Below are 26,305 nucleotides of genomic sequence, written 5' to 3'. Positions count from 1 at the left end.
ATTACTTACATCCTGTCCTTCTCTCACACTTTAAAGCAGTCTCATTAGGCCTGCTGGGCCAAAGGATTCAGGGTGCTCCCGAAAGGGCTGGCCTTGCACTGAGGAAAGCCCTGGGCGTGTTATCCCCATCCAGCCGAGGGTTATCATAGTCGTACAGTCATTTAAGAGGATTGCATCGTGATGTGTAATTGCTAATCTCCTGACCACAATGGAACTGGAGATCTCTATTTTCCATTCATTCCATGTATTTGAGCTAGTTTGTATTAGCATAGGTGTTACAAAGTAAGATACAAGGAATAGGAGACATTTTGGGAAATGAACCTATTAGCTGTTGTGAAGACTGATAGCCTATCACTACCATGTCTGTATGCTAAAAATTAAGAATGAGTTAGGAGTCAGTTACCTTTGCTTGGCATAAAGAATGGAAACGGGGATCAACAAGCCTGGCTCTGTCCAAAGGTAATGAAATCTGCCTACCAGGACATTTAAAGGAGCTTTTTGAAAGCTTTGCTATTGCTACATAGCTAGCATTAGCATTATCAGTCTGCTCTAGAAGAAACATTGCAAGTTCAGCATCAAACTTCATTCCTTTACTCACCTAGAGCTGTCTCCAGTGGTGAAAAGCAATGCCAATGTCAACTCTTCTCTCTATCACATCTTTTCTTCTACTGAAATTAGCATGTTAACCAGCTAGCTAGCCCATCTCATTTTGTTACCTTTAGACAGAGCCAGGCTAGTTGTTTCCAGTTTCCAGTCTTTATGCTAAGCTAAGCTAAGCTAAGCTAAGCTAAGCTAAGCTAACTATCTCCTGTCTCCAGCTTCATATTGAGCCGACAGACATGAGAATAGTATCAATCTTTTCATCTTACTCTCCACAAGAAAATTAATTAGTGTATCTCCTAAAATTTAGAACTATTTATTCAATAATAAGCTTTTCCTGTCATATTGTCTACATGTTGTGGTTCTGTTACTCTGTCTTGTGTGTCTCTGTTGTCGTGTCTGTAAAGGTGACAGAACTGCTCTGATAATGTCAGAGCAACATTGACCGCTCTCTCCGGACATCACCGCTGTCACATCACGGACGTCTCAAATGTGTCAGCTACATCCTCAGCCCACACACACAGACACACAGCTGCTCACCGGAAAGCATGCTGCAGAAGAACATTATTTTCAGAACAGCTTTGCCGTGAGGCATCTCACCTTTTTGTTCACGCAACATGCTGTGTCTGTGAGCAGACAATAGGAGAGTCTGTCCTGAGGAATACAGTAGGCAGACAAACAAGGTAATTAGTCACTGTCCAGACAAATCTATAAAAATCCATTTTCCAGTGAAAGCGTCATGCATCTCTGTAGATACAGAAATGACTCTGGTGTTCAGCCGTACAGGTTCTCAGATTGCCTGTCAAAATGTGTGTGCATTCAATGACCCGTACCTTTATCGAACGCAAACTAGATTTTCCCATGTGACAGAGGATGTGGTGGAATGTGCGCAAACTCCATCATGTGTGTGTACATGACAATAAAACGTCAGCCATGTCCCTGTGTCTTTTGGTTGGACAGTCATGCACTGTGCCATAGTATGTTTGCATAAAACAAAGGACCAGCTCCCATGTTGTGTTCTGACGTTCAAACCTCAAACCTTGGTCTCAGAGAAAATATCCTAACCTGTGAAGGTGGAATTATTCATGACTTTTACACATTCTGCTCTGAAACACTGCAACTCCCCAGTCCTCAGATGCTGACAGCTGACAAAGGTTAAATAACAAAACACCCTCCTATCTGAAGTCACAGGATCTTTCCCTAGCTACCCTTTTTTTTACTGTCTCACACTTTCTGCTCACCCTCTGATACCATTTCCTTTTCTCTCCAGCTCATTTGCCATGTCTAAGACAGCGGTGAAGAAGCTGCACTGGCGTTCCAAGGTGCAGGACAGCTTCGTCCCCTTGCTAGGCTCGTCGGGGGAACTGGGGATCGCCATTGGTGGAGGAGCAGATTATGGAGAGTTTCCTTTTGTCACGTCGGCTCCCGGGGGCGGACTCACAGTGGGTGATATCATCCTTGAAATTGGGGGGACACCTGTATTAGGGATGACATTAGGAGATGTCCGTGGTGTTCTCAACTCCTGCCCCCATCCTATCCGCATTAAAACTGTGTCACCAGGTATGATTCAGCATGCTAACTCACCCCTCTATAAATTAGTCTGCAGCTCATTGTTTTGGTAGATGTGTAAATGATCACCACACAGGCAAGAGAAGGTCTTATTATACAATAGGTGCTCATTTCTTCTGGCATTTATGTATTACACGTCACCCACAATAATTCATTCAATCTTTAATTTTCTCCCTAATCCTGCAGGCAGTTTAACTTGTTGCTGTTTATGTCGCACACCATTGCACTTGCTTCATCAGGCTACACCCAAACAATCTGTTACACTGGCGTCCAAGCTGTCATCCATAATAATCTTGCTCAATAACCCTCCTCTGACTCTCACAAGCCAGATCTGCAGCCTGTAGCATTCTGATGCTGATTTGCACTCGTCAATTAGTCTGGATATGTCAAGGCGATCGGTCAATATGTGGGTAGGAGGTCAAAATTGCTGATGACACATGACAAGAGTGTGGTGATAACGTTGTCTGTCACCCATGAAGGGCCTTGATGTTAAGAACAGGGGGCTGGGGAAACGGATGTCTTTGTTGGCTCAGAACAGAGCAATATGTCACCGGAGTGTCACCTGACTGCGGCTCCCGATGGCCTTGCTCGCTAGATTGATAGCTGATTTGGCCACAGGGGTGTAAATGGGGACCTTTGCTCCTGGTCCCTCTGCCGCTGGTAGATCCATTATCATTTCTGAAGTCTGCCTGGCCCTCCCTGGGCAGCTTGACTGCATGTAGTGTGGACAGTGATGGATGAGCTGATGCGCCGGCTTGCTGTATCACACCTCCTCCTACTCCTACTACTACTACTACTACAACTCCCTGTGCTCCAGCCCTCAAATACAGGACACTAGACCACATTCCCCAGAGGCAGGAAGCAGTTTAAAGGTTTTAGCACTAATGCTGGTGCTCTGTGGAGAAAACCACATAGTAGCGATATGATCTGTCCATCAGATGGTATTCTTTGTATTGCTATTAACCTTGATATCTGACTGCTTCACTTTAATGGGATCTTGTATGTGATACAGTATTTTTGCACAATCTACAATGAATTTAACAATTGTTATAAAATCTGATATTGAGCTGATATTCATGTCTGAATTTTGCTCTTCAATAGACAAGAAAACAGCAGCTGTTTCATGACATGATGAGCAAAAGCCCATCACTTCTCCCAAAAAGCAGCCGGCAAGTTTCATTTCCCTTTACAGGCAGCAGCCATATGTGGCCAGTTATACGTACATGCGGTTGACTGCCTCCGCTAATAAAGTTATATCACTGTGATGGTTTTTTTATTTATTTTATTTTTTTTTTTTTTAATAGCACACAGCAAATTCAGTCCAGTACTGGGCAGAACCCATGTAACAGACGGCGGGGGTATGGGGTGGCAGGGGTGCAGACTGCGGGCTGCAGCCTGCAGGGGAAGCACCGACAGAATGGTTGTCTGTCAGAGTGACAAGCTGTAGATGCGCTCAGCCCATCCATAACAGCAAGTGGCCTGTCATCAGAGGCCATAAAGCACTTGAGATGATATTAAGAGATCAGAGAGAAGGAACTGAGCCCCAGTGATCAGCTCTGCCTCTCCTGGTGACAGCCTCAACTGTTTTGTCTGGAGCAATTAACCTCAGCTGGTTGTTATGTATGCATGAGGTACTCAGGGAAAACACACTCAGGATCTACAGTATATGAAGTGATACAGAAACATCAGTATAGGTGTGAATGTGAAAGTCTAAGGTCGTAAAGTGATGGTGTTAAATCGAGCCCGGCAGAAGTAAATGTTATCAGTTAAAATAAATTTCAGCCTCTACAAACAAATCTAAAGAGTAAACATACACCATCAGACTGTTTGTGCTTACAGAGCTGATGCCATTCTGTCTCTGCCCGCCCTCCCCATGCTTTACTTGTTACTTTTGCCCTTCCCTCAGGCTCCACATTGTGCAAGGATCTCAGGTTGTATCTGAGTAAGTGCTTCACACCTGGCTCAGTGGACAGCCAGCTTCAGCAGGTCATCCGAGAGAACCTCTACCTCCGCGCTGTACCTTGTAAGTCCTGTTTTGTGCTTCTGCTCTCACCTTCAATATAAGCTACTGCGTTTCACTGCACACCTTGCCTTTGTGTATCTTGTCTCATCTGCTCCAGTTTCATGTTCTTCAGTCCTCCTGTGCAGACCTCCTCTGCATGTTACTGACTACATTAATTCTTTGGTAACACATTTCATGGTTGCCTATGCAAATATCTGGGTGTTAATTGGCGATAGAGCTGTTTTCCACACTTTCCTCTGTCAATGTATGCAAGCAGACCTGAGGTGATTTAATGTAATAATTAAAAAAAACAAAAAAAAACACTATCAGGGTGTTGAGCGAGACAGAAAATGCCAAAAGTGCAATCAGTTTGGACATTTCCATAGCAACAGCCTGTATTGTCACAACACTGGGTTTATCCTCAGTTGCAGTCTCCCCCCTTACAATCCTCACCCCCGTGCTCCAGGCTATTTCTCTTTTTGTTTGGGTGGTGGTAGGGTGGTGGTGCATCTGATGGTAGCTCTGTTTGACACATTCTTTTTATTCTCACAGTTTCTGTATGATCGCCCTGAAAAGGAGGCCTGTCGTCCGCACAGCCAGTTTCATTTTGATGCTTATGAATAAAATCAAGCACAATGGCAGCCAAAGGCAGCTAGTTGTAGTACATCTGTTGCTATCTTAATCCTCTATAATATGACGTCACTGGAAACAGCTAGAGGTTATAACAGCAGAGTAGTGTGTTTCTGGGAGGATGCCTGTGGGTTTTGCAATGTAATTCTCTGGCTTGCATTGTGTCTGTTGTCTGATGTGTGTGTGTGTTTTTTTTTCTTTTTCAGGTGGGGGTGTAAAAGAGATAGACCACCAAGTGTGTCTGTAGTCTTAACCTTGCTGTGAGTGTGTGGAGTTGTTGCTAATCTCTCCTTTAGTCCGGGAAGTAGGTCATACGGGACAGTCTGCCACAACGCCACCAACACACTCGCTGAGAGAACAAGGCACAGGTCAAAACTCACAGGGATGGTGCGAGGAAGCTAAAACAGGCTCTCTTAGTAAACAATATGCATATTCATATGATGGTGTAATTGCAGCTGTATGCATAGTAAGCTTCCTCATTACTTAGCCATGATTGCGTAGCATCCTGTTACGTGTACAAGCAGCTGCTCAGAGAGTGAATTGCCAAAATAAATTCTGCTTTCAGTCATTTTCTAATCAGAATAGCATGATAGTGGAGGGTTGTCAGAGATGAATTATATTCATTGACAAGATATTGTATTATATTACATAAAGCAGTCCAGCCTTCCCTTGCTGTTGGTGTCCAACTTTTACCAACTCCCCATCTCTGAGTGCTTTCTTTTAGTAAGAGTGACAACAAGGCAGGCTCAGCCCTTGGGTGTGTAATCCTCTGATCTGCAGGAGATGACACAGTAAGATGCTGTTGTTCTCATGCTGATACCAGCACACGCATGCCACCCTGATCCCAAGACGGCTCGGAGACCATCACGTCTCATTTCAGACCATTTGTAGATACATGTGTGTAGAAGCAGAATTGTCTTCCTTTTATTGTTTTTTCCTTGGAGGAGGCAGCTGTGCGTGATGTAACAGGAACTTAAAGCTGAGGAGTTTTCATCAGTGGCTCATTGTGGCCCCCTTCAGGATCATATGTATGTTTCCTTCTGTTTCAGGAGACTCTTTGTCGTAGTGTTTTTTTTGTTTGTTTTTTTTTTGTAGTTGTTGATAATTATATCTTTAAATTACATAACATAGATTTATTAGTCTCAGAGGCTCATGAAGCTTGTAGTTCAACTTTTTAAAATGTTTTTCATTGCAAAACTGCAAAGATAAAATGACAAGGCTTCAGTTTGATTCATTTTTTTAAAATTTAGATACTATGTCTTCCTCTGAAACTGTGGCTTCGTACCACTGTGCTATTTAGAGAGTATCTCAATCGCTGAATCCTTTTGATGAGACAATGTTCTCTGATGTTGGAGCTGGCACTGGAGCAAGAAATATCATTACAAAGGCTCAGTCAGGAGGGCAGTGCATAAAAATGGAAATGAATGACAGAATTAAGTAAATGCAGGCTACTGTATCAATAATCTAGAGGGGGAATTAAATTAAAAGCAAATGTCTATCAGTGCCAAAGTGGAGGAGGGGCTGACTGCAGTCTAATGGCTTTGTACGCTCATACCGAGGCAGATAGAGGGCTTACTGTGTAGCTTGTGGAGCAGCTATATGTGTAAACTAGTGTACCGTAAGTCTTATATAACAGCTTTCTATTTCAAGCATTTGAAAATTACCCTCTTTTCTCTCTCTTCAGTCGTATCATTATTTTCTGTGTGCAGGGTTTGCAGACATCACATTACCCTCCTGAACTTTCCCATCCATATTTGTATAATCGCAGTAACCATTTGTACATGTGCCCTTGGATGATTCGGAGCCAATGTCATCAAGACTGACTGTGTCTCCGTCTCCTCCACAAAAGACTTTTCTAATTGTCTTCAGAGTGAGTCAGAGATAAGAAACATCATCATTTAGTTATTCTGATATGCTCGCCGCTGCGCCGTCAGGCAGACCGTCTGTGGCCTTTTCAACTATGGGATTCATTGTTAGTTATTTGTGTGCGGTGATCTTGACAGACAGCTCTCTCTGGGTGTTGATACAGAGTTCTGTGTAATTACCTTCTCACTCCCGAGCTCAGCCACAGTCCCAGGGGATCAGTGTGCGGCGCCTACAGGGACAGGCGGGGAAGAAGAAGATGTCAATAATCCATCCTGCCCCCCCCCCCCTGCACTGACATGTCATATATATCTCCAAGGAGGGTGCATAGATAATGAATCCCTGCCTCACACCATATCAGCTAGAGAGATACTGTGTGTCCTGAGGGGAGGAGAAGAATTACACACATGTCAGGTGTCGTCAGGAGATTTACTATCCGATCTTTAATTAGACATAGAGACCTCTAATTTCCTTTTAACTGGGTGCAAGCACAAAATTGGGTTGCAAGCAGAGATGGGTGTGGACAGTCCATGTTTGCAATTTCTGGGGACCAGAGGTGTGAATGCAACCTTGGTGCTGCATGGGGAAAAAAAGGCTGCACTGTTACATTATAGTATCAGCAGGTGGAGTTTAGAAGAGCCAATCACATCAGCTCTCCTCATTGTCTTTTAAAAGCACAAAAGACAGTTTCATAATTAGCCAGGAAGTGAGCGTCAAACTTCTCTGGAGAAAACTGTCCCACACAGGAAAACCTGATTGATTGGTTGATCAATCGATGAGTCGATGAACAGAAAATTAGTCAACTGCAATTTTGATAATTGATTTACTTGTTTTTGGTAATATATTGTAGAAAGTGAGATTTCCATGTCTTTTTTGAGTAAAAAGCAGCTCTTTATTTTCTTGCTGTTGTTTTAACTTTATTAACAACACAACACCAAACAGTCATTCCGTTGCTTAGCTAGCAAGCATGAGAGATGAGATCTACAACTATACTGAGATTGCTTTTGGTACTTAAAACCACAAATATATCTTCTTATGGATATCAAAACATCAAATAAAACACCAGAAAAGTGTTAAATATCGAACTTTTAAAGGAAAATTGCCAAAAAATCTGCGATTCCACCATCTCAATCCCAATATTTGTTGTTTGCTTCTGTGATGAACTGAATATCCTTGGGTCGGTCATCCAGTCAGCTTAAGCTTGATCATCTTAATCAATAATAAAAAAACAGCCCCAAACTCAACATCTATGAATGTTTTTGCGGTTTTTCATAGGTCTGTGTATAAACATACACTAAAGCCATGACTATTGCTTTTTGCATTTACTTTTGTGATGCAAAGTGGTCAGAGAATGCAGGATTCAGCCCAACAAAAATAGTATTACAACTGCTGGGACAAAATGATCAGGACACTGTACAGTAAACACACTTTGTTTTACAGAAAGATGAGGTCAGGCTGAGGGGGATGTCTCATTCTCTCCAATGTTTATGTGTGTCCAGTCCTCTGTGTCTACGTATGTGTGTTTGTGTGTTGACTGTAGTGTAGTGAGTTTTTTCAGCAGTGTGTGTGTGCATGCTCTGTACAGTCCTGCATGTGTCATTGTGGCTGGGAGAGCTGCTCCCAGGACAGCAGTGCATTAATCATGGGTTTTATTGGGTAGCTGGGTGTGACTCCCTCCTGCCGGCTTCACACTGACATCACATGTGGTCCTCCAGGAGAAGGACAGAGATTTGTCCTTAGTTTGGGCTTGGTGTGGATTTTGTCTTGGGAGAGGAATTACTTGTCTTAAGGTCAGAACGGGCGCCTTGTCGTCTAGTTTGCAAATTAAATTATTCCACCAGACTTGTACTATAAAAATGTGACATATTTCACACTACATGCCTGTACATGCACATATATTTAATGGTTAGGAGATCTTGGAAGCCTGGGTCAAAATACTTTCCTTAGCCTGTGATGATGTTGTATGCTTTTCCTGCTGTGGTTTGGACTCACTGCTCTCTTCCAGGCCAAGGTCAGTGTGAATCAATTATGATGACAGATCATTGATCATCTGAGTGCTCCATCTTTGCAATAGTGATAGAAAGACTTTAAGACTTTCACACTGCCCCATTAATGTTTAATTTTGTTCTTACTGATCTGTTCATATTAAAGAGGCTTTGGTAAATACCACTGCCACACATCATCATGCTCTTCACAACAAAGAGTAAATTTTGTAAGTGCTGTAATTAAAGCGCTCACTTGTTAATTGTTGCTATGAATTTATGCTCTACTTAAATTTGTTTTGTCTTCTTGGGATTGTTTATTACATTAAATACAGCCACTACAGAGCCATTAGGGTGTTATGTTTTGCTGGACTATCGCTATGTAATTTGTCAAACTAATGCTTGGACTATTTATAGTTTGCTGAGTTGCCGCTTTGTTTAAACACTGAACTCAGATTGATAACTCCCAATGAGAGGAAAAGACCTTGATTAATTGACATATTATCCACAGTGGAGCTGGCAGTATTTCTAACCTCATGGCTCTGACGTCTGACACAGTATGTCCTGTTGTCTCCTTCTCCCAGGTACAACGAGGCAGCCCAGAGACGGGGAAATCTCAGGGGTGGACTACAACTTTGTCTCCATTGAGGAGTTCTTCTCCTTGGAGGAGTCAGGAGCACTGCTTGAGAGTGGCAAGTTCAAAGGTGAATGAGTTGAACATTTTAACTAACTGACCTGGCAACCTGAAAGTACGTGAAAGAAATAGTTTGATCGTTTGGGAAACATGCTAATTCACTTTCTTGGCAAGAGCTAGAAAAGAACATATTTCCTGTCTCACTCTCATGTGTAGCCGTAAATATGATGCTACAGCTGGCGACCAGTTAGCTTAGCTTATCATAAAGACCGGAAAAAGAGGGAAACCGCTTTTGTTACTTTTGGACTGAGCCAGGCTAGCTGTTTCCCCTTGATTCCAATCTTAATGCTAAGCTAAGCCAACAGGCTGCTAGCTGTAGCTTCATATTTACCATGCAGTGGTATCGATGTTCTAATGTAACTCCTGCCAAGAAATTGAATAAGCATATTTCCCAAAATGTCAAACTGCTCCTTTTAAAGAATACTTTTCCTGTGATTAATGAGGTTTACATAATTAATGATAGGGGGGGCAGTCAGTTGCAAAGTCTAAAGCCCTGCCTGGCATATTAATGCCATCAGGTGTTGCTCACCTCGTATCTACCCTGCAGACTCCTCCCCTCGTAAGGGTCAGAGTGGTGCCTCTGATTAAAAAGCCTCCATACATTAGCATCCATAATTTATAAGAGTTTAATGGGAGCAATAAATGTCATCCTCCCCTGCCTTACATGTGACATTGACAGACACATCGCCAAAGCAAAGCAATCAGGAGTATCGGCTGCACCGTGCATGCAGTAGCCTGCAGAAACTGCAGTAAATGGTGACGGCTGGTGACCTTGTTGCCGAGTTCACTAATCTAATGTTTCTCCTCAACCCATTTTGAGCTCCGTGAGCCAAATGGAGGGGTGGAGGTAATTTCATTTCTTCTTAAGCAGCTGGAGCAGATGGCTCAAATTGACACTATAGAACTTATACAGTCTGTGATCTCAGGGGAATACATAATGCACATACATACAGGCATGTAGTATGTGCTGTTTTGTCTATAATAACATAACCCTGCTCTGCTCCTGAATATTTGAATATTAAATCTTTTGTTTAACTCAATTTGTATCTCAGTAACATGTTAATGCAGACTGTGCACTGTTATGGCTCCTTAGATTTATATGGCAATAGATTTTGTTTGCAACAAAGGGCATTTCCACTTTACATATCAGTTGTGATGTTATGACCAAATGAAAAGTTCACTCACTGTATTGTCTGATATGTTCATGCGGTTTCCATTTCTTAATGCAAGATGTCTTTCTCCTGCCCTTCTCTGTCTCAGGGAATTACTACGGCACACCTCGGCCCGTTCACATCAGCGCAGACAGCCCCCCCATCACCTACCAGGAACACCGCAACCTGCTCAGAAACTTCCGCACACGCAGCAAATCGCTCAGCAACCTGGAGAAGGCTGCAGAGGACGGAGAAAACAGCGAGGACGACTCCGGCCTCTCAGGCAAGTGTCTCTGAAACCTGTTTTATATGACAGCATGTGTGGGCAAAGGCACAAATATAAATTAGAAGACAAACCAAGAGGTAATTGGTTTATAAAGTTGCAAATACAGTGATTTATAATAGCATAGATGGATTTTTACATAGCTACTGGGGCCTTCGTTGTGGTTGAAGATTGAAAGGCATATTGACAGTAGGAGACGTGTCTGTTAAGCCCTGCATAGTGGCCAGCAGCTAAATGCTGCATTGTCCCCCTATCTATAGCTCCAGTCTCTGATACACAAATTAATCAATCTTTAGCACGATTAGTATGCTCTAAACTCTCAGAGGGGCTGTGGCCTCATCGATTGCTGGTTCAAATCCAAAGGAAGGTCAGCATGCCTTAGGTCGAGCAGGCGAGGATGTAAGCTGATAGGCAAATTTGCACACGGGGAGGTGAGAGGGAAAAAACTGAGGAAATCGTGTGATAAGGATGTAGAAAGTGTTTGAATTAAGTCACTAAGCTCTCCTAATACTGGAATAGCCAACACAGGGTTGTCAGAGAAATTTTTTTTCTCTGTGATAAAGAAACCTTTTAATTTTAGATGTGATGGATGACTCAGATACCAGATATGTTAACTAAATGGCTTTAAAGGCTTATTACTCACCAGTGGTGGAAGAAGTATTCATTTCCTTTACTCAAGAAAAAAAAATTCTCCATTTAAAGTTATTAAAGCCATTCACTCAAAATCCTTCTGTAGTAAAAGTACAGAATTATTATTAGCAAAATGGCTAGTATCAATGTAAATGTCCCCTGTGACTGATATATTAATTTATATTTTTTGGTTGTTAAAATCGATCGGTGTGAGAGCAGTATTTTACTGCTGATGCTGATGTTAATGCTAAAACTCACAGACATTGATGCATTGTATTTCATGAGGTTATGATATGTTGTTTTATATAGATTTTAATCTTGATCTGCAAAGTAACTCAGTCAAGTAACTCAGTCAAATAAATGTACAGTATTAGTGTAGTATAAAGTATAAAATGGAAACAGTAAAGTTCAAGTACCAAGTACAGGTACGGTGTTTGTTCTACTTAGTTACCTTCATGTTATGTAGTTATTACTTATGAAGGCAGTGTTGGAGAAGTGATCGTAGCAAGAAACTAGAGCACAAGAGCTGAACAGAAGGAGGGTGTGAGATTAGATGAGTGGGGTAAGAGAGCAAGGCAGCGACACAGGGTTGTGGGGATGGAGGTAGGTAGGGAGGCTGAGTGTTAGGAAAGGTAGAGGCAGGGAGCCAGAATGGTACAGAAGATAAGAGAGAGGTAGGCAGAGTGGGAGGTGAGGAACACAGGCAGGCAGAGATCCAGATAGTTAGGGACGTGCTTCAAACAGGCAGGTAGGGCAGCAGGCAGCCAGGACTTTTTGGGGGTGGGGGGGGGGGGGGGGGGGGGAATCCAGGATGCAGGCTGGAAGGAGTGGGAGAGAGCCATCCAACACTCTGACCTCTGCTGAGTCATTTGCTGAAGTGAAACTGTGTGGGTGGATGGGTTCGTCGTGTGCAGCAGGACTTAGGACGCCCCATGTGATGTCCGACGTCGCTCAGATTCATGCTGGAGCTCACGGCTGAAGGACAGCTACAAGGACAGCGAGGCAGAAAATGTGCTTGTTTTTCTTCCTCTGGTGGCACGGCATGCACAGGCACACACTCTGCCTCCTTAGAGGGAGGACAAAGCGGGCTAAGATGCTGACCTCAGGACTTTTTCCCTGACAACCCCCAATGGAATTCCCAGCATCAGGTCATTATGAACTGCAGGAGAAACTTTTTCCCCTTCTGCATCTGCTCGGTAACATGTCACTGTTTGGTTTAGATTTTTAACACTCCTTCTTATCACTATCATAATCAGGAGGCTCTGCGGGCATCAGCGGCAGCATCCTTCCTACCCACCGCTCCCCTGGTCGGCCCCGGGCATACAGCAACGGCGGGGATGGTTGTGCCATAGAGAACGGGATCATTGGCATCAGAAGTGGTGCCAGGGTGAGAGCTGTGATGCCTGATCACTGGGAGCAGGCCTTCAGTGACCCAGGAGACTCTCATTACATAGAGTGAGTGTCTACCTGGTCTTCACAAGTCAGTTAAAGGAACAATTCAACATTTTAGGATATGCGCTCATTCGCTTTCTTGCACAGAGCTAAATGAGAAGAGATTGATACCGCTGTCTGTTCACTAAATATGAAGCTGAAGCGAGGGGATAGTTAGCATAGCTTAGCATAAAGACTGAAAACGGGGAAACAGCTAGCCTGGCTCTATCTGGAGGTAAAACCTACCAGCATGTGTAAAGCTCACTGATTTAACATTTTATTTGTTTATTCCGCTCAAAGAAAAAAAATGTAAAAACAAAAAGTTGTGGTGTGTGCTATTGTTATGTTTGTTTCGCCACCAATTTGTGTTTCCCCATTTGTGACCTGAGCCCAAATGTATTCGTATCCCCGACCAGACACTTTCTGCTATGTTTAACCCGAACCCAACTGTACCCTTACTCAATCAGTCAGTCTACCTAAGCTCTAAGCCTAACCACTGAGCTCAAGGAAACAGTATTTGAATGGTAAGAAAACACTGTTTCACAGGAACATAACTCTTCCTAGACTGCAACTTGTTGTCTTTGCTCTTAGCTTTTGTATGGATTAACAAAAGAAGCTATAGCATGTTAGTTACTGAGCTTTAGAGGTGCAGATAGGCAGATTTTCCTATCTGCACACAGATCCTGTTTCCCTCTGTTCACAGTCTTTATGCTAAGCTTAGCTAATTGTCTCCTGGCCCCAGCTTCATTTTTGATGGACAGGTAGTGGAGCAGTATCGATCTTCTCGTTTAACTCTCGGAAAGATGTCAAACCAAACATGCTCTGAATACAGTAGAGCTGCTGTGAAAAGTTGTCATGACTATCAGCTGCATGTAGGCTCATCTCTGTTCTGACAGTGATATACTCTGATGCTGTCATATTACATCCAATACTACGATGTTTCTGAAGAGGGTGTCTTTTCTTTTCTTTTCCCCCGTTTGTCTCTCCAAGTCGCAACCCAAAGAGGACCAGCTGGCAGAGTCCTCGAGCCTCAAGCAGGGAGACCGTCTATAAAAATGAATGTGAGCCTCTTTTGTTTCTTTCTTTCTCTCTTTCTGGATGTAATTATTTGAACAGTGGTGACACATTTGACTGCTGAACAGCCTCAGTGAAGCTACGTATTTGTTAAGAACGGAAGTAACAGACGCAGCCGGCTTGTTCGAGTCAAATGAGATGGAATGAGCTTCCAGCTGAACAGAGATGTGTAAGTGATTAAAGCCTAAAGCTCGGAGCCGCTGGCAAAGAGCCAGACTCACTGCTGAGGCTGGCATAGTCGACACGTGGATGGCATGTGACTGGTAACTTCATTTTATAATTTGGTCACATGACTCAATGTTAAAAGAACAAGGGCATCATGCAGTTTCTGGTGTCTGTCTGACATGGCTGATTGCAAAGTGTAAGAAACCCATCTGTTATTGTGCTGTGATTCCAGCCTGAGTAAAGTGCAGTACACTCCTCTCACCAGCAGACGGTGATATAATCGCCATTATGGCCAGAGGTGCCTGCATGTGAAAGGATGACTGTGTGAAATCTGCTACAAGTCAAACCCAAAGCTACACTGTCATAATGTGCCAGTGTGGACCAATGTGTAAATTACTACAGCTTGAGATAACTGCTGGTCCTACAGCCACTTTACTAATACGGGGCTAAAATAGGAAGGAAAAATAAAATCAGTGTAGTAACATTTTCCACACATTTGATGACGCAAAGTAACAGTAAACAGTAAATAAAAATGCCCAGATTACAGCACTGAGTTGGGTCAGTGTAATGGATTAGGCTGCTGATTTTAGTCTGTAATGGATTCTGCTTTTAATGCAATCTTCCCACCAAACACTTTGGTTTGTGTGTGTGTCGATTAAGTATTTTTTGTTAAAAGCCATCTGGCGATTGGTTTGCAGTGTTCTGACTCTCTCTCTTTTCCATCAGTTCTAACCATTAAGTGGTATAAACACACAGGACTGTAAAGCATCATCATTTTCGCATCCTCTCTCTCTCTCTCTGTCTGACTCTCCGTTTCTGTATATTTCCGTGACTGCCAGGGTTCACAGACCAGCCTGTGGAGCTGCGGGGTTTCCCTGTGCACACACACTTGACTAAGGGCTCCAGAGGGTTTGGTTTCAATATCGTGGGGGGCAGCAGGCCAAGAGAGTTCCTCCAGGTCTACAGTGTGACTGCAAGTGGACCTTCAGCACTCAAGACAGGTAAAAATACAATGAACTGGGGGCAATCACTTACAGGAAAGCTAGCAGAAATGTATTGCTGTACAGAAAGATACGTGAGATGAATCCTTTGAAATAAGATATCCATCTCAAGCTAAAAGTTATTAACTTCTGGCATGTTATTAGTGATAATAATAGACTTGTTATAGCTGCAGACTGTAATTATGCTAAATCTTGCAAAACATAGAAACAGAAAATATTTTAATCAGAAATCTGTTTTAATAGTCATGTCTCTAGTCCTCTGTCTCCACTCTTTGGGATTATTCGGGTATCTTCTGATCTCCCACTGCAAGTGTATATCACAAACGCTGCTTAATCCTCAAGGCTAGCACAACAAAATCTAACTATCATAACACATGCATTAGCACACACACATACACAAACATGCACACAAACACACACACTACAGGCAGATATCACCACCCTAGGAAGCCAGAGCACAGGCTGTCTCTGCGGGGACTGATCTAGTTCATATATGTTAATAGGCTGGTTTAGAGGGATTAGTTGGTTGGATTAGTCCACACCCACACAAAACACAGACGTTTATTCATTTGCAAACTACACTCATCTGCACACTCAAGCATATGAAAATGGTCAAAAAAGTTAAAACAGGTACAAAGGTGTGTACGTTTGCTACAGATAAATAAAAATGCAAAGGGTTGTAATAAATGTGTTTTAATGATGTCTATCCATGTGCTTTCCTTTATGGTTTATTGTGGTTTATTAGCGGACCTCCTGGTGTACATCAATGACGTCTGTGTGTTGGGAGTGTCTCACAAAGAGGTGGTAGAGATGCTCAAGTCTGTGCCTGTGGGCCACAGCGTGGATGTCGAGGTTAGAAGAGGCTATCCCATGCTCTACAACCCTGACGGTTGTCCCAAGCAGCCCCCGCCAAGGCTACTGGACAGCGGGGACCCCATCCTACCACCCACCACCACCCAGCCTCAGCCTCTTCACCAGCTGCCTCGCCTCCCAACACCCACTCCCCGTACCCAGCAGCACTTTAACTTTAATGGGGTCCACAGTGACGGAAGCTACATGGAACCAGGGGTGACTCTAGATGCAAATGGAAATGCAATGTCTTTCGCCATCAGACAGCCGCCCTCATACAGACGCTCCAGCATGAGCAATGCCGCCTCTTCACCCCCCGTGCGCCCACCACGTTCCCTGAGAAGTTTAGCCAGGCTGCAGTCACTCGATCAAACCCTGGCCAGCCAGAGTGACAGTGAAGTTGTCTCTGCGATTGGTTCACACAGGTAACACCAACACAGACATGGATCAGTGCCTGCAGAGACTGAACAGCATTAATTTGAATTTTTAATGCCTCTTTTTTAAGTGTTCAATTAAAATAATTAGTGGTTGATTGCAGTGAATTGGAAGCAATTCTGATTAGTATTGGATTTAAGTATCATTTGAGAGTTCACCTGTATTTAAAATTCACTTTTTCAAATTAAGACAGATCTGTCTGTCTTAAATGTGACTCAGTGAGACATGAGATTTAACCCAATAATGATCAAAGGATTCTGGTGGTTGCATTTTTACTAGTTCCCTTTTGTTCTTATTTATAACTGCAGAGTTATACTGTACCAGGCTGAGGTGGCAGGGCAGAAATGGGAGTACCAGTACCAGAAGAATCTAATGTATCCTACACGTTCATCCCTTTAGAGCTGCAACAATTGTTCAGCAACTATTTGGATAATTGATTTATCGAAAATGAAGATAATCATTAGTTGCAACTCATTTCAGGATAAGAATATGTGTCAAAGCAAAGACTTATTACCTATTGATTTTAATTTGCCTTCCTCTTCCTCATCAGGGCATCAATGATTCGTAATCACAACAATAACTCCCTCTCAGCACCCCCTCATCCTTTACGTTACGGCACATCCAAGTCGTCAGAGAGCGACCTGTCCACCTGCACCCTCTCGGGGTCACGGCTGCCCCTGCCTCAGTCGCCCAGGAGGCCGTCATCCTCTCCCGGAGGCCCCCGCAGCGCTCACTCCCGCCTTTTTACACCGCAGACCTCGCACCTCAGACCCCCTCCCACCCCTGACAACCCCCATCACCGCACCTTCAACGGTTTCCATAGCAACACCAGCCCCACTGCGAGTCCCAGCAGTGTGTCCTCTCCTGGGGCGATGAGTGTGGGCAGTGGACTTGGCAGCGGAGGCGAGCTGGTACCGGTGGCCTTGGCCCAGATTGAAGGAGACAGAGGCCTCGGCTTCAGCGTTACGGCTGGTGGTCCGGGAGGCAGGATAACTATAGTGAAGAGAGTCTGGGACCGGAAGCAGTGCAACTCTCTGCAGCCAGGGGATGCTATTGTCAAAATCAATGGAGCTGATGTCCAGAGTCTTAGCTTTGCACAGGTAACTGGGGACTAAATAGGATGGAAGTAAGCCTTTGTCACAGGGTGCATGAGTTGTAATCAGTTCAATGAAAGAATTAATCACAACATACTTGTATGTTTGTTCACAGGTACAAACAGTCCTCCAAGAACACACCAAACAGGGAGAAGTCATCTTATTGGTTTACAGAGGAGGTAAATGATTCACTTTCGTTTCAGAGTCACTGATTTTTAGTAACTGACAGCCATGTTTTGTTTTCATCTCATGGTTATTTTTTCTCTCATCATTAGGCGTCTGTCATTCAGCCATCTCCCCCGGCTCTATTCGGAGACTTCCCCCGCCTCTTCTCCGCCCCCCTCCTCCACCTGTTGGCTCAGATGACTCCAGTGTGCTCCCAGAAGCGTTGCCTATGCCCCGCACTTCCATCAGCACTCCTCCCTCCCCAGCCCCAACACATTCCTCGCTGATTCAGAGCACCAGTTTCCTGGAGTCGATTCCGGTGACACTGACGATGGAGCCCAAAGACTGGATCAACACGGGCCTGGAGGATGAGGCGGGTGGTGTCACAGTGCCTGATTCAGGTGCAGTGAGGCAGGGTGGTGAACGAACTCGGCCACTACGAGGGTTTGATGTGGAGCTCAGGAGAAAGCCGGGAGAGGGCTTTGGGTTCGTCATTGCTTCTCAGGATGTGGAGAATGGCAAAGGTGAGAGCCAACAAGTGATGAATTGTATTTTTCACCATGTGTATTAAGTTAAAATGTTTTGAATATAACACACTTTGGTTTTATAAGACTGAATGTTTTCCATCAAAGAATCTTAAGTAAAGCTTGAGGGACATTAGCTGAACTTTTCTGGCCCAATAGAACCATTTGGTTACCTGCCCAGGGAAACACGTTTCATTTGGATGCCCTTGTGGACTGATGCACCATTAGCTAATTACAGATTAAAAAGTGGGCACCATGGCCACATGCCACCAGATGAGTCACGATGCATTAACCCTCTTCTTCTTGTTTTTATCCCAGGTTGGTTTTATTTACATTGTTGAAGGAAATCAATCTTGGCATCTACTATTTTTCCATGACTTGCTTATCATGAACTGAACTTAGGGCACAATGTTTGAGTGTACATTTTCTGTTTTCTGAAAATCTAAACACAAATACACTACCCATGAGGCATTTGGGTGTTTGTTTGGTGGCCACAACTTAGTTTCCTTTTTGAAAAATCCTACCACTAAGATTAAGAAACCATCTTCAAAGTTGCATATCTTGATCTCATCTGATCTCATTTGCATCTCATTACTTCAGTTAACCACCTGTAAAACCATTAAAAAACCCTGCACTCTGGGAACAGTTAGCAGCCCCTCTACCTGATGACCTGAGAGGCAGAGAGTGTTCATATGGGTAAAAAATAGTCAAGAGATGTATTTTGGTAATAAGCCATTAAGAGATTTATAAGCAGTCTATTCTCTCTTCATTGGAAGCTAGTGAAGAGTCTGGAAGAGTTCTGAGTCTCTCTCTGAGGATCTTGCAGTGCCTCATGTTTCACTTATACAAACATTTGTACCTTTGTTACTGTGCCCACAGTTTAACATTTTGTTCCAGAGGAAGAGGGTGATTGTCTTTGGGATCAATATTCAGAATCTCATGCAAAATGTCTGATGGCCTGACTTATTGAATAAATAGTTGTACATTTTGGGAAGTTTGCTTGTTCACTTTTTTGCCTAGAGTTAGATGAGAGGATTGATACTATTCGGTACTGTAAATATGACACTGGAGACATCAGCTGATTAGCTTAGCCTAGCATAAAGACTGGAGACAGTGGGAAACAGCTAGCCTAGCTCTGTCCAACGATAAAAGATCCCCCTACTAGCACCTTTAAAGCTAACTACCTCATTAATCTATGTGTCATTTTTACACTTGAATTTTTGTATTGATTAAACAAACAAACCATAATAATCATACAGACATGAGAGTGGTATCGATCTTCTTATCTAACTCTTGGCATGAAAACAAATGAGAGTATTTCTTTGAGAAGTTTACAGGTTATTTACAGGTTTTGAAAGTGTCTGTGCTCTTTTATAATTCAATTTATGAGCTGTGATGTCTCTTTTGTTTAAAGTCTGTCTCACTCTGTGCTTCATGCTTCTCCATTCATTCTGACCTGACTGGTCATTGATGCTTGTTTATGTTCTGTGTGGGAAGTGAACACATCCTGTAGGAGGATATAGGAGGATAGGAGGATAACTGCAACATCCCTATGATGTATTACCCCCTCTCTCCTTCCCATGTCTTGTATATGCTGCGCTGTTTTATTTTGATGCAGTTCAATTTGCTTTATGGCCTGAGCGAACACACATTGATGTTTTCATGGTGAGATTAAGGTTATTGGTGCACCTGTGTCCGCAGCACAGAGAACCTCCTTCCCTCCAACCTTCCCTCCTCAAACCTCTCCATCGTGTCCTTATGCTCCCTCTTCATTTCTCAGAAACACGTCCCCTTTGTCTCTTCATATCCCCCTTTTTCCTCTATCATTTCCTCCTCCCATCTCTCTCTTTCTCCTCCACTCATCAGTCTTTCCTTCCACCGCTCTTCTCTCCCTCTCTCCCTCACGAGCTCCCGCCCACCCTCTCCCTCATTCTCTCTCTCTCACACACTCCTTTTACTCTGCAGTAAAAGCGTCCAGTCTGGTTTTTCAAAAGATTAAAACTCTCCCTCTCTCTCTCTCTCTCTCTCTCTCTCTCTATCTCTCCCTCTCCCTCCCTCCCACTTCCCACTCTCCCCATCGTTCTCTGAATGCCTAATAGAAATGCTATGCTGAGCATTTCCCTCGCATAGGATCAACAGAGGGGACAGCAAACCTGCGTTTTAGTTCCTGTTGACCGTCATATGTGAATCTCAACACCTTTGAATCCTCCTGAAACGGAATATAGGACTTTTTTATCTTTTTTTTGTTTGTTTTTCATTCTGCTAATGAAAGAGCCATGCTGGAGAGACTACAGTCTGCTTTGAAAACTGTGAAGGAGTCCAAACGTAATTATTTGCTCCAATTCTTATTTTTATATTTACCAAAAATGGGGAGGGTACCGGTTTGGTGCAGTGTTTCACGTTTAGCTTTTTGCATGAGTGAGAGGTTTTATAATCTGTGTTGCACTCTGAAGTTTGCTCGGTCAGGTGTGTTGACTTTGGCTGTATGAAAGTTAGCTCCACGAGCTCACACGTTTCTAGATCTCAGAAGCTGATGCTGTGAGAGGTTTGTAGTATGATTATTTTTCCTGTTATTCTCACTGATGTCTGCAGAGACAACGAGAGATGAGAGAGAGAATATAACATGTTTTTTTTTGTTTTTTTTTAACCCAGCCTGGCTTAAAGCAGCACATGACATGATGTGGTAATGGTCTGTGTATTAGAGCCATTAGTGAGCCACATGAATGGATTTATCAGATAGTTTTAGCAATGCTGACTCCAGCATTACTAACCTGCACATACACTGCTGTGTGAATGATCCTGCCAAAGATCAACAGTGCTCTCTCCCCCACTCTCTCCGACATGTAGTAGGCATCTGCAGGCTGCTGTGGGGATGTCTGCACGGGCCGATGCATCTGAGCTGCAGAGGGGGATTTTACGATGGCAGGGAGGGAAGGGGGGGGGGGTACTGCTACCACTCCGGAGCAGTGATCAGTGCAGCGCGTCAGAGGCTGGCTCGCTGGCTGCTGGGCATACCGCAGTGGGATTACTCTGGACAGGAGAACATGGAGAGCCAGAGGAAAAGACACAACAATATAAAGCAGTCCATTTGGATGCATCTGTGTGTAGTTTAAGCATGTGTGTTTGTGCATGTGTGGCTGAGTACATCTGTCCCAATCCCTCTGCGTGTGAGTCACCGTGTGTCTGTGTGTGTGTGTGCTAAAACGGTGCTGTGTGCGTGTGAGCATGGCTGTTGCATGTGTATTCATGTGTTTGGCGACTGTTGATGTTCGAGTGATGTATTATGCATGATAAGAAGACTATTTGCAAAGCTGCCTTGGCTTTGATTTGACCTGATTGCCGTTTCTGCCTGGGTCACCCAGATTACGCCCAGACAGATTGGAGATGTGTCTCTGGGCTTTGAATTATAGGCTGTACCTTTTAATGGGATCATCATCCCAATGTGACATACACTCCATGTCATATGACATAGTCCTAACCCCCTAATTGCTATTTTAATCTGTTAACAATCATTTCAATTCACTCTATGAGGTAATTTAAACATGCTATTTTTATCCTGGAGGGATGTAGACTGAAGGGACAGTCATGTACCTAGGCTGAATGAGAGTCTCAAAATGTTTATACTGCCTGATGGGTTACATAAGGCCACTGGCAAGACTCTAGAGGGGCCAGCTGTCACCAAAGCACAGCATACCCTGAAAGAGGGGTCATGGGGAGAGTAATAGGTTTACTAAGACACAGAGAGAGGAGCAGAAGATAGAATTTGAAGTCTAAGCAGACAGAGACAGACTGTCCAGCTAAAAACTGTAAGAAGCTTTTTTAGTTGGTGCAGAAGATTAATGGAAGCAAATTTATTTTTAGGCTGTTTAATATCTTTCTCATCAACCTTAGATACTGACCGCTCAGCTTAATTGTGAGTGATCTCTTTGTACAGAAGATAAGACAAAGTGAGTTAATGATGAGGCTAATTCTCCATCCTCACATTGTGTTTTGTATCTTCTCTTCAATTCAAAAGTCAGTTGAATTGCACAAAAGACCAGAACACTCTTGCACATTATCTGCTTCACACTCCTGTTGGAGTTACTATATGTGGTGTGTTTTCTTGGTGTTAGTGGTGCAAGGGCAGGGAGAGAACGGCCAGCCTCTTCCCACACAGAGAAAAAGATATTTTGTGGTGCCAGCAAGTATTGCTGTGTGAGTGTGTGTTTTGTATTCCAGTGGCATACCAGTGCAGACAGTCTGCAAGTTTGGGGATCTTAGAAGAGCAAGAGTAAGAATCACTGACGCTGTATAAACCGAAGTGTAAACATCTAAAGTCTGTTGTTATGTGGAGTTTGACAGATTCAGGACAGGAAAATATTGCTGGAAATCTCGCGCTTCATGGCAGTTTGCTCTAGAGGAGCAAGACAAATTATTGAACAGCGAACAACAGTTCATCTGACAGTGTGTCAGCAGATGGAGAGATAGATTGATAGATCAGAAGATGAAGGAGAAAAGGAGAGTAGTTCAAGGAGATAGTTGGGGGAGGTGTATATAAAAGCTTCTGTGGAAAGTAATTTATAAAGTAAACCCTGCCAAAAACAATCCAAAGCTTAATTACGGCTTGTTCTAGGAAATCTGGCATATATACAAGTGAGATAAAGCTTCCTGTTTTTAAATGTATCTACATTTCACCCCTCTTATTACTAACTGCCTTCAGTTAAAAGCAAAGTTTTGGAGCTGGAGCTGGAGTTTCATGTTCCTGCTGCAGCTGTAGTTGAGTCCAGTATGAACAACTCAACAACTAATTCAAGCAACATGTCATTAAAAGTAGGAGTAAGTAACAGTTTGATATCTTTTGTCCTCTCCTCAGCTGCCTCTCTTCTCCCTCACCGGTTTGTGACGGTCCGTCGAGGCAGCCCAGCAGCCAAGAGTGGGCAGATCCGGCCTGGAGATCGACTGGAGGCGGTAGAAGGACACTCAGTGGTGACTCTGCCTCATCGAGAGCTTGCTCAGATACTTCGCAGAGTTGGAAATACTCTACGGCTCACCATTGTCCCCCGTCCAAGCACCTGTAAGCATAGACATAAACATCCAGTGAACACATACACACAAATATATACAGTAGGCTGGCTCTCAATTTATAATCTAATCTCAAACTTCATCTCCTCCAGACACTTCTAGCCTTTCAGAAGCAAATGAATATGACCCCGGTCACAAAAGCAGAAAAGGTCAGAGGTCACGTCCAAAGGTGCGTGTCATAGTCATAAGCATATCTTATCCACTGCCAGTATGTGATCCATCCTGCAGTGATGATTATCAGTCTTCCCTCTGACTCTCTCCGCCCTTGTCTCCCAGCGTGACTCCAGGTATTACAGTGTGGACCTGGATCGTGGACCCTCAGGCTTCGGCTTCAGCCTCCGAGGGGGCAGTGAGTACAACATGGGCCTCTACGTCCTGGGACTGATGGAGGGGGGACCAGCCTCACGGAGCCAGAAAATGCAGGTGTGTTTGGCAATTTGTTTATATACATATACTACTCAGTATACTCCATTACTGTTACCCATTTATGTATAATCTCCATTTGAGTGTATCATCTTGTCTGTGTAAATGTCATTGCTGTTCTGTGTGTGTACAATTCCTAAAACCTTTTTTTTTTTTTTTTTTTTTTACTAATTAACTAACTAATTCACAGCACTGCTTCCAACACACACCTGATGTTGTCAGGGATGATTAATAACAGGATACTTGTAATGATGTACCATAGACTTCAAAATACAAAAGACATACACCTCCGTTGGGTTTTCTTGCCAAACAATGTCCTGTTATTACAGATAGATATAAAACAAAATCCAGATGATGCTTTGGTAACATCAGAGCAAGGAACTCAATGCCTATGAAAACAAGTTAAAGTTAAAAAAAAATTAGTTAAGTTTTGAAGGACCTAGTGTTGCTATTGCTACATAGCCAACATTAGCATTAACAGCTGTTTACTTGCCAGTTTAGAAGAAACATGAGTTCAGCATCAGACTTAATTTCTTTACGCTCCAAGAGTTGTCTCCACTGTTGGAAAGCAATGCCAACGTTAAATCTTGTCATTCGCATCAGCTTTACTTTTTTTCGCGCCAATTGTCAAACAGTAACTTGCTAATATCCGCTAAATATCACCATGGTAGCATTGTCCTTGTGAGGATGTTGTCATGGTAGCGTTAGCAATTAGAACAACGTCACAGAGCTACTAATGTGCCTGTAAACTTTAAAGTCTTGTTTCTAATTTCCCCACCTCAAGTAAAGAAAGTAGTCACCACACTATAATCTTGACCTGTCGCAGTAGCACAGCTGTACATAATAAAAATGAATCATGGCTGTTTTGTGACTTCTGGCTCACAGGCATCGTTAGTGTTATTAGTAACACCTGAGCTTCTCCTACAGTGACGTGTCAAAATGTCTGCTGTGAAAAAGGCCCGTCTTAGTTACTGTTACTGAGTGTTGTGCTGTTTTAATGAGTTACTGGAATAGATTACAACATTTAAAGTAATGTGGATGCTGTGTTTGTGCGTGTTGTGGCTGCAGGTGAGCGATCAGCTTGTGGAGATCAATGGCGACAGTACAGCAGGGATGACGCACAGCCAGGCCGTCGAGCAGATCCGCAGGGGAGGCCACCGCATCCACCTGGTGCTCAAGAGAGGAAACGGCTACGTGCCTGACTATGGTAAGACACAGCGGGAGAGTGGGAGAAAACATTTTTTAAAAATCAGGGAATCTGTGTTTGGCATGTGATGCATTTGTCTTGGGTATAAAATCTTCTTTCTTCTTTTTTCCGTGGCTTTGATTCTAACGAAAATACTTTCTACCTTTTTAATCTCTTTTTTCTTTTTGGTGTTTTCCCTCCTTTAACTCATCCACATTTCTGGTTAATTCAATATTTTTTGCTTTTTAACACACCCACACTACATTTTCTCTCTCCATTTGGGTCTGTCTCGGTTTTCCTCCCTTTCTCCTCCTCCTTTCTGCCCCACTCCTTTCTTTTCTTTTCCTTTTTTTCTCTCTCTCTCAGTGGAGCTCTCCAGTTTGTCTCTATGTATGACCAACTCCAAGCTAGGCGAGCCTTGCTTCTATGTCATTGGACGGACAGAGAATACGCGGTTGGTAATGGTTCCTGTTAGTTCTCCCATTTTCTGTCTCTCTACATTCCTCTGCTCACTCACCACTGCTGTCTTCACGTGTAGTGAAACAAGCCTGTGTGTTGGACCTCCTCATTCTAAGATAATCTCGATTATCGGTTTATGTAGTGATGTAGCTGTAACTTTATGCTTCTTGTCCAATTTAGTTCCCCTCATACCTACCTCTGAACAGAATTCACCACCTTCTAAACACACATAGAAAACTGCATAATTGCACTATTATAGAGCATGCTGATAATCAGATATGTGTTGTATTTCTAATGAAGGGTTATCCGAAGGTTACACTCAAACAGAAAAGCATCTGTTGTTACACAAGATAACCTAATGTACCTCTTACAAAAAAAAAAAAAAAAACTTTCTGGATGTCAGAGCTCTTTAATAACAGATTACATAATGTCCTCTGCCCAAGATTTTGCTCTTCCTCTCAATTACCTGCCTATTCAGTCTTGTTTTCTCTTCCTTTCTCCTCCACCCCCCTCCAGGCCGTGAGCACAGAATCACCTCCCCCTCCCTCCTGCGTCACCCCAAGGAGCAGGGTTTGGCTGCAGTAGACTCCACTGGGCGGAGGGGGCGTAGCAGCTCTAAGCAGAGGAGGAGCAAGTCTTCAGATGGACGCGAGAAAGGAAAAGGGACTGAAAGGAGAAGAAGAAGAAGACGGGCCTCAGAGGGAGAGGGACGCTCAGGTTTGCAAAGCCCTGTCTCTGAGCTGGGGGAGAGGTCTCGGGAAACCAGGGACAGCAGCAGGAGGAGAAGGAGGAAAAGAGGGGCTCAGAGTTTACCCAGAGATGCCCTCAGGAATTATGATGATAGTGACACAGAAAAAGGAACAGTGAGGGGAAGAAAAAGGGAGAGGGAGAGGAAGAGGAGGAGTAGAAGCAGACCGAGGAAAAGCAGGAGCGAGGAGAGGGTGGGGAAGGCAGAGGGCAAGGAGGAGCCTGAGGGACAGCAGGAGGTAGCTGCTGTTGAGGAGAGGGTGGAAGAGAAAGATGAGGAGGTGGAG

At 43.5% G+C, this 26,305-nt stretch overlaps 1 protein-coding gene across 1 annotated transcript; it reads left to right on the top strand.

Moving 5' to 3' along the window:
* Positions 1-1,880: 1,880 nt before the first annotated feature.
* On the top strand, positions 1,881-25,871 carry LOC111234856 (membrane-associated guanylate kinase, WW and PDZ domain-containing protein 2-like). Its single transcript, XM_022763053.1, has 17 exons — positions 1,881-2,160; positions 4,076-4,192; positions 9,231-9,350; positions 10,601-10,774; positions 12,661-12,859; positions 13,826-13,896; positions 14,914-15,075; positions 15,821-16,349; positions 16,910-17,459; positions 17,569-17,632; positions 17,729-18,142; positions 22,995-23,195; positions 23,296-23,372; positions 23,480-23,626; positions 24,695-24,833; positions 25,179-25,266; positions 25,788-25,871. The coding sequence occupies exons 1-17, from the start codon at positions 1,881-1,883 to the stop codon at positions 25,792-25,794; spliced, it is 3,339 nt and encodes a 1,112-aa protein (XP_022618774.1). The 3' UTR covers positions 25,795-25,871.
* The last annotated feature ends 434 nt before the right edge of the window (positions 25,872-26,305 follow it).

Source organism: Seriola dumerili, unplaced genomic scaffold (genome assembly GCF_002260705.1).
Source record: "Seriola dumerili isolate Sdu_G_001 unplaced genomic scaffold, Sdu_1.0 BDQW01000468.1, whole genome shotgun sequence".
NCBI lineage: Eukaryota > Metazoa > Chordata > Actinopteri > Carangiformes > Carangidae > Seriola > Seriola dumerili.
This window is presented reverse-complemented; position numbering and strand designations above follow the sequence as displayed.

Bases quoted from the DNA above. Each gene is read 5' to 3' on its own strand.
- LOC111234856 (XM_022763053.1), top strand. From the start codon at position 1,881: ATGTCTAAGACAGCGGTGAAGAAGCTGCACTGGCGTTCCAAGGTGCAG. The intron at 10,775-12,660 runs GCAAGTGTCTCT...TATCATAATCAG, and splicing joins GGACGACTCCGGCCTCTCAG to GAGGCTCTGCGGGCATCAGC. The intron at 18,143-22,994 runs GTGAGAGCCAAC...TCCTCTCCTCAG, and splicing joins GGATGTGGAGAATGGCAAAG to CTGCCTCTCTTCTCCCTCAC.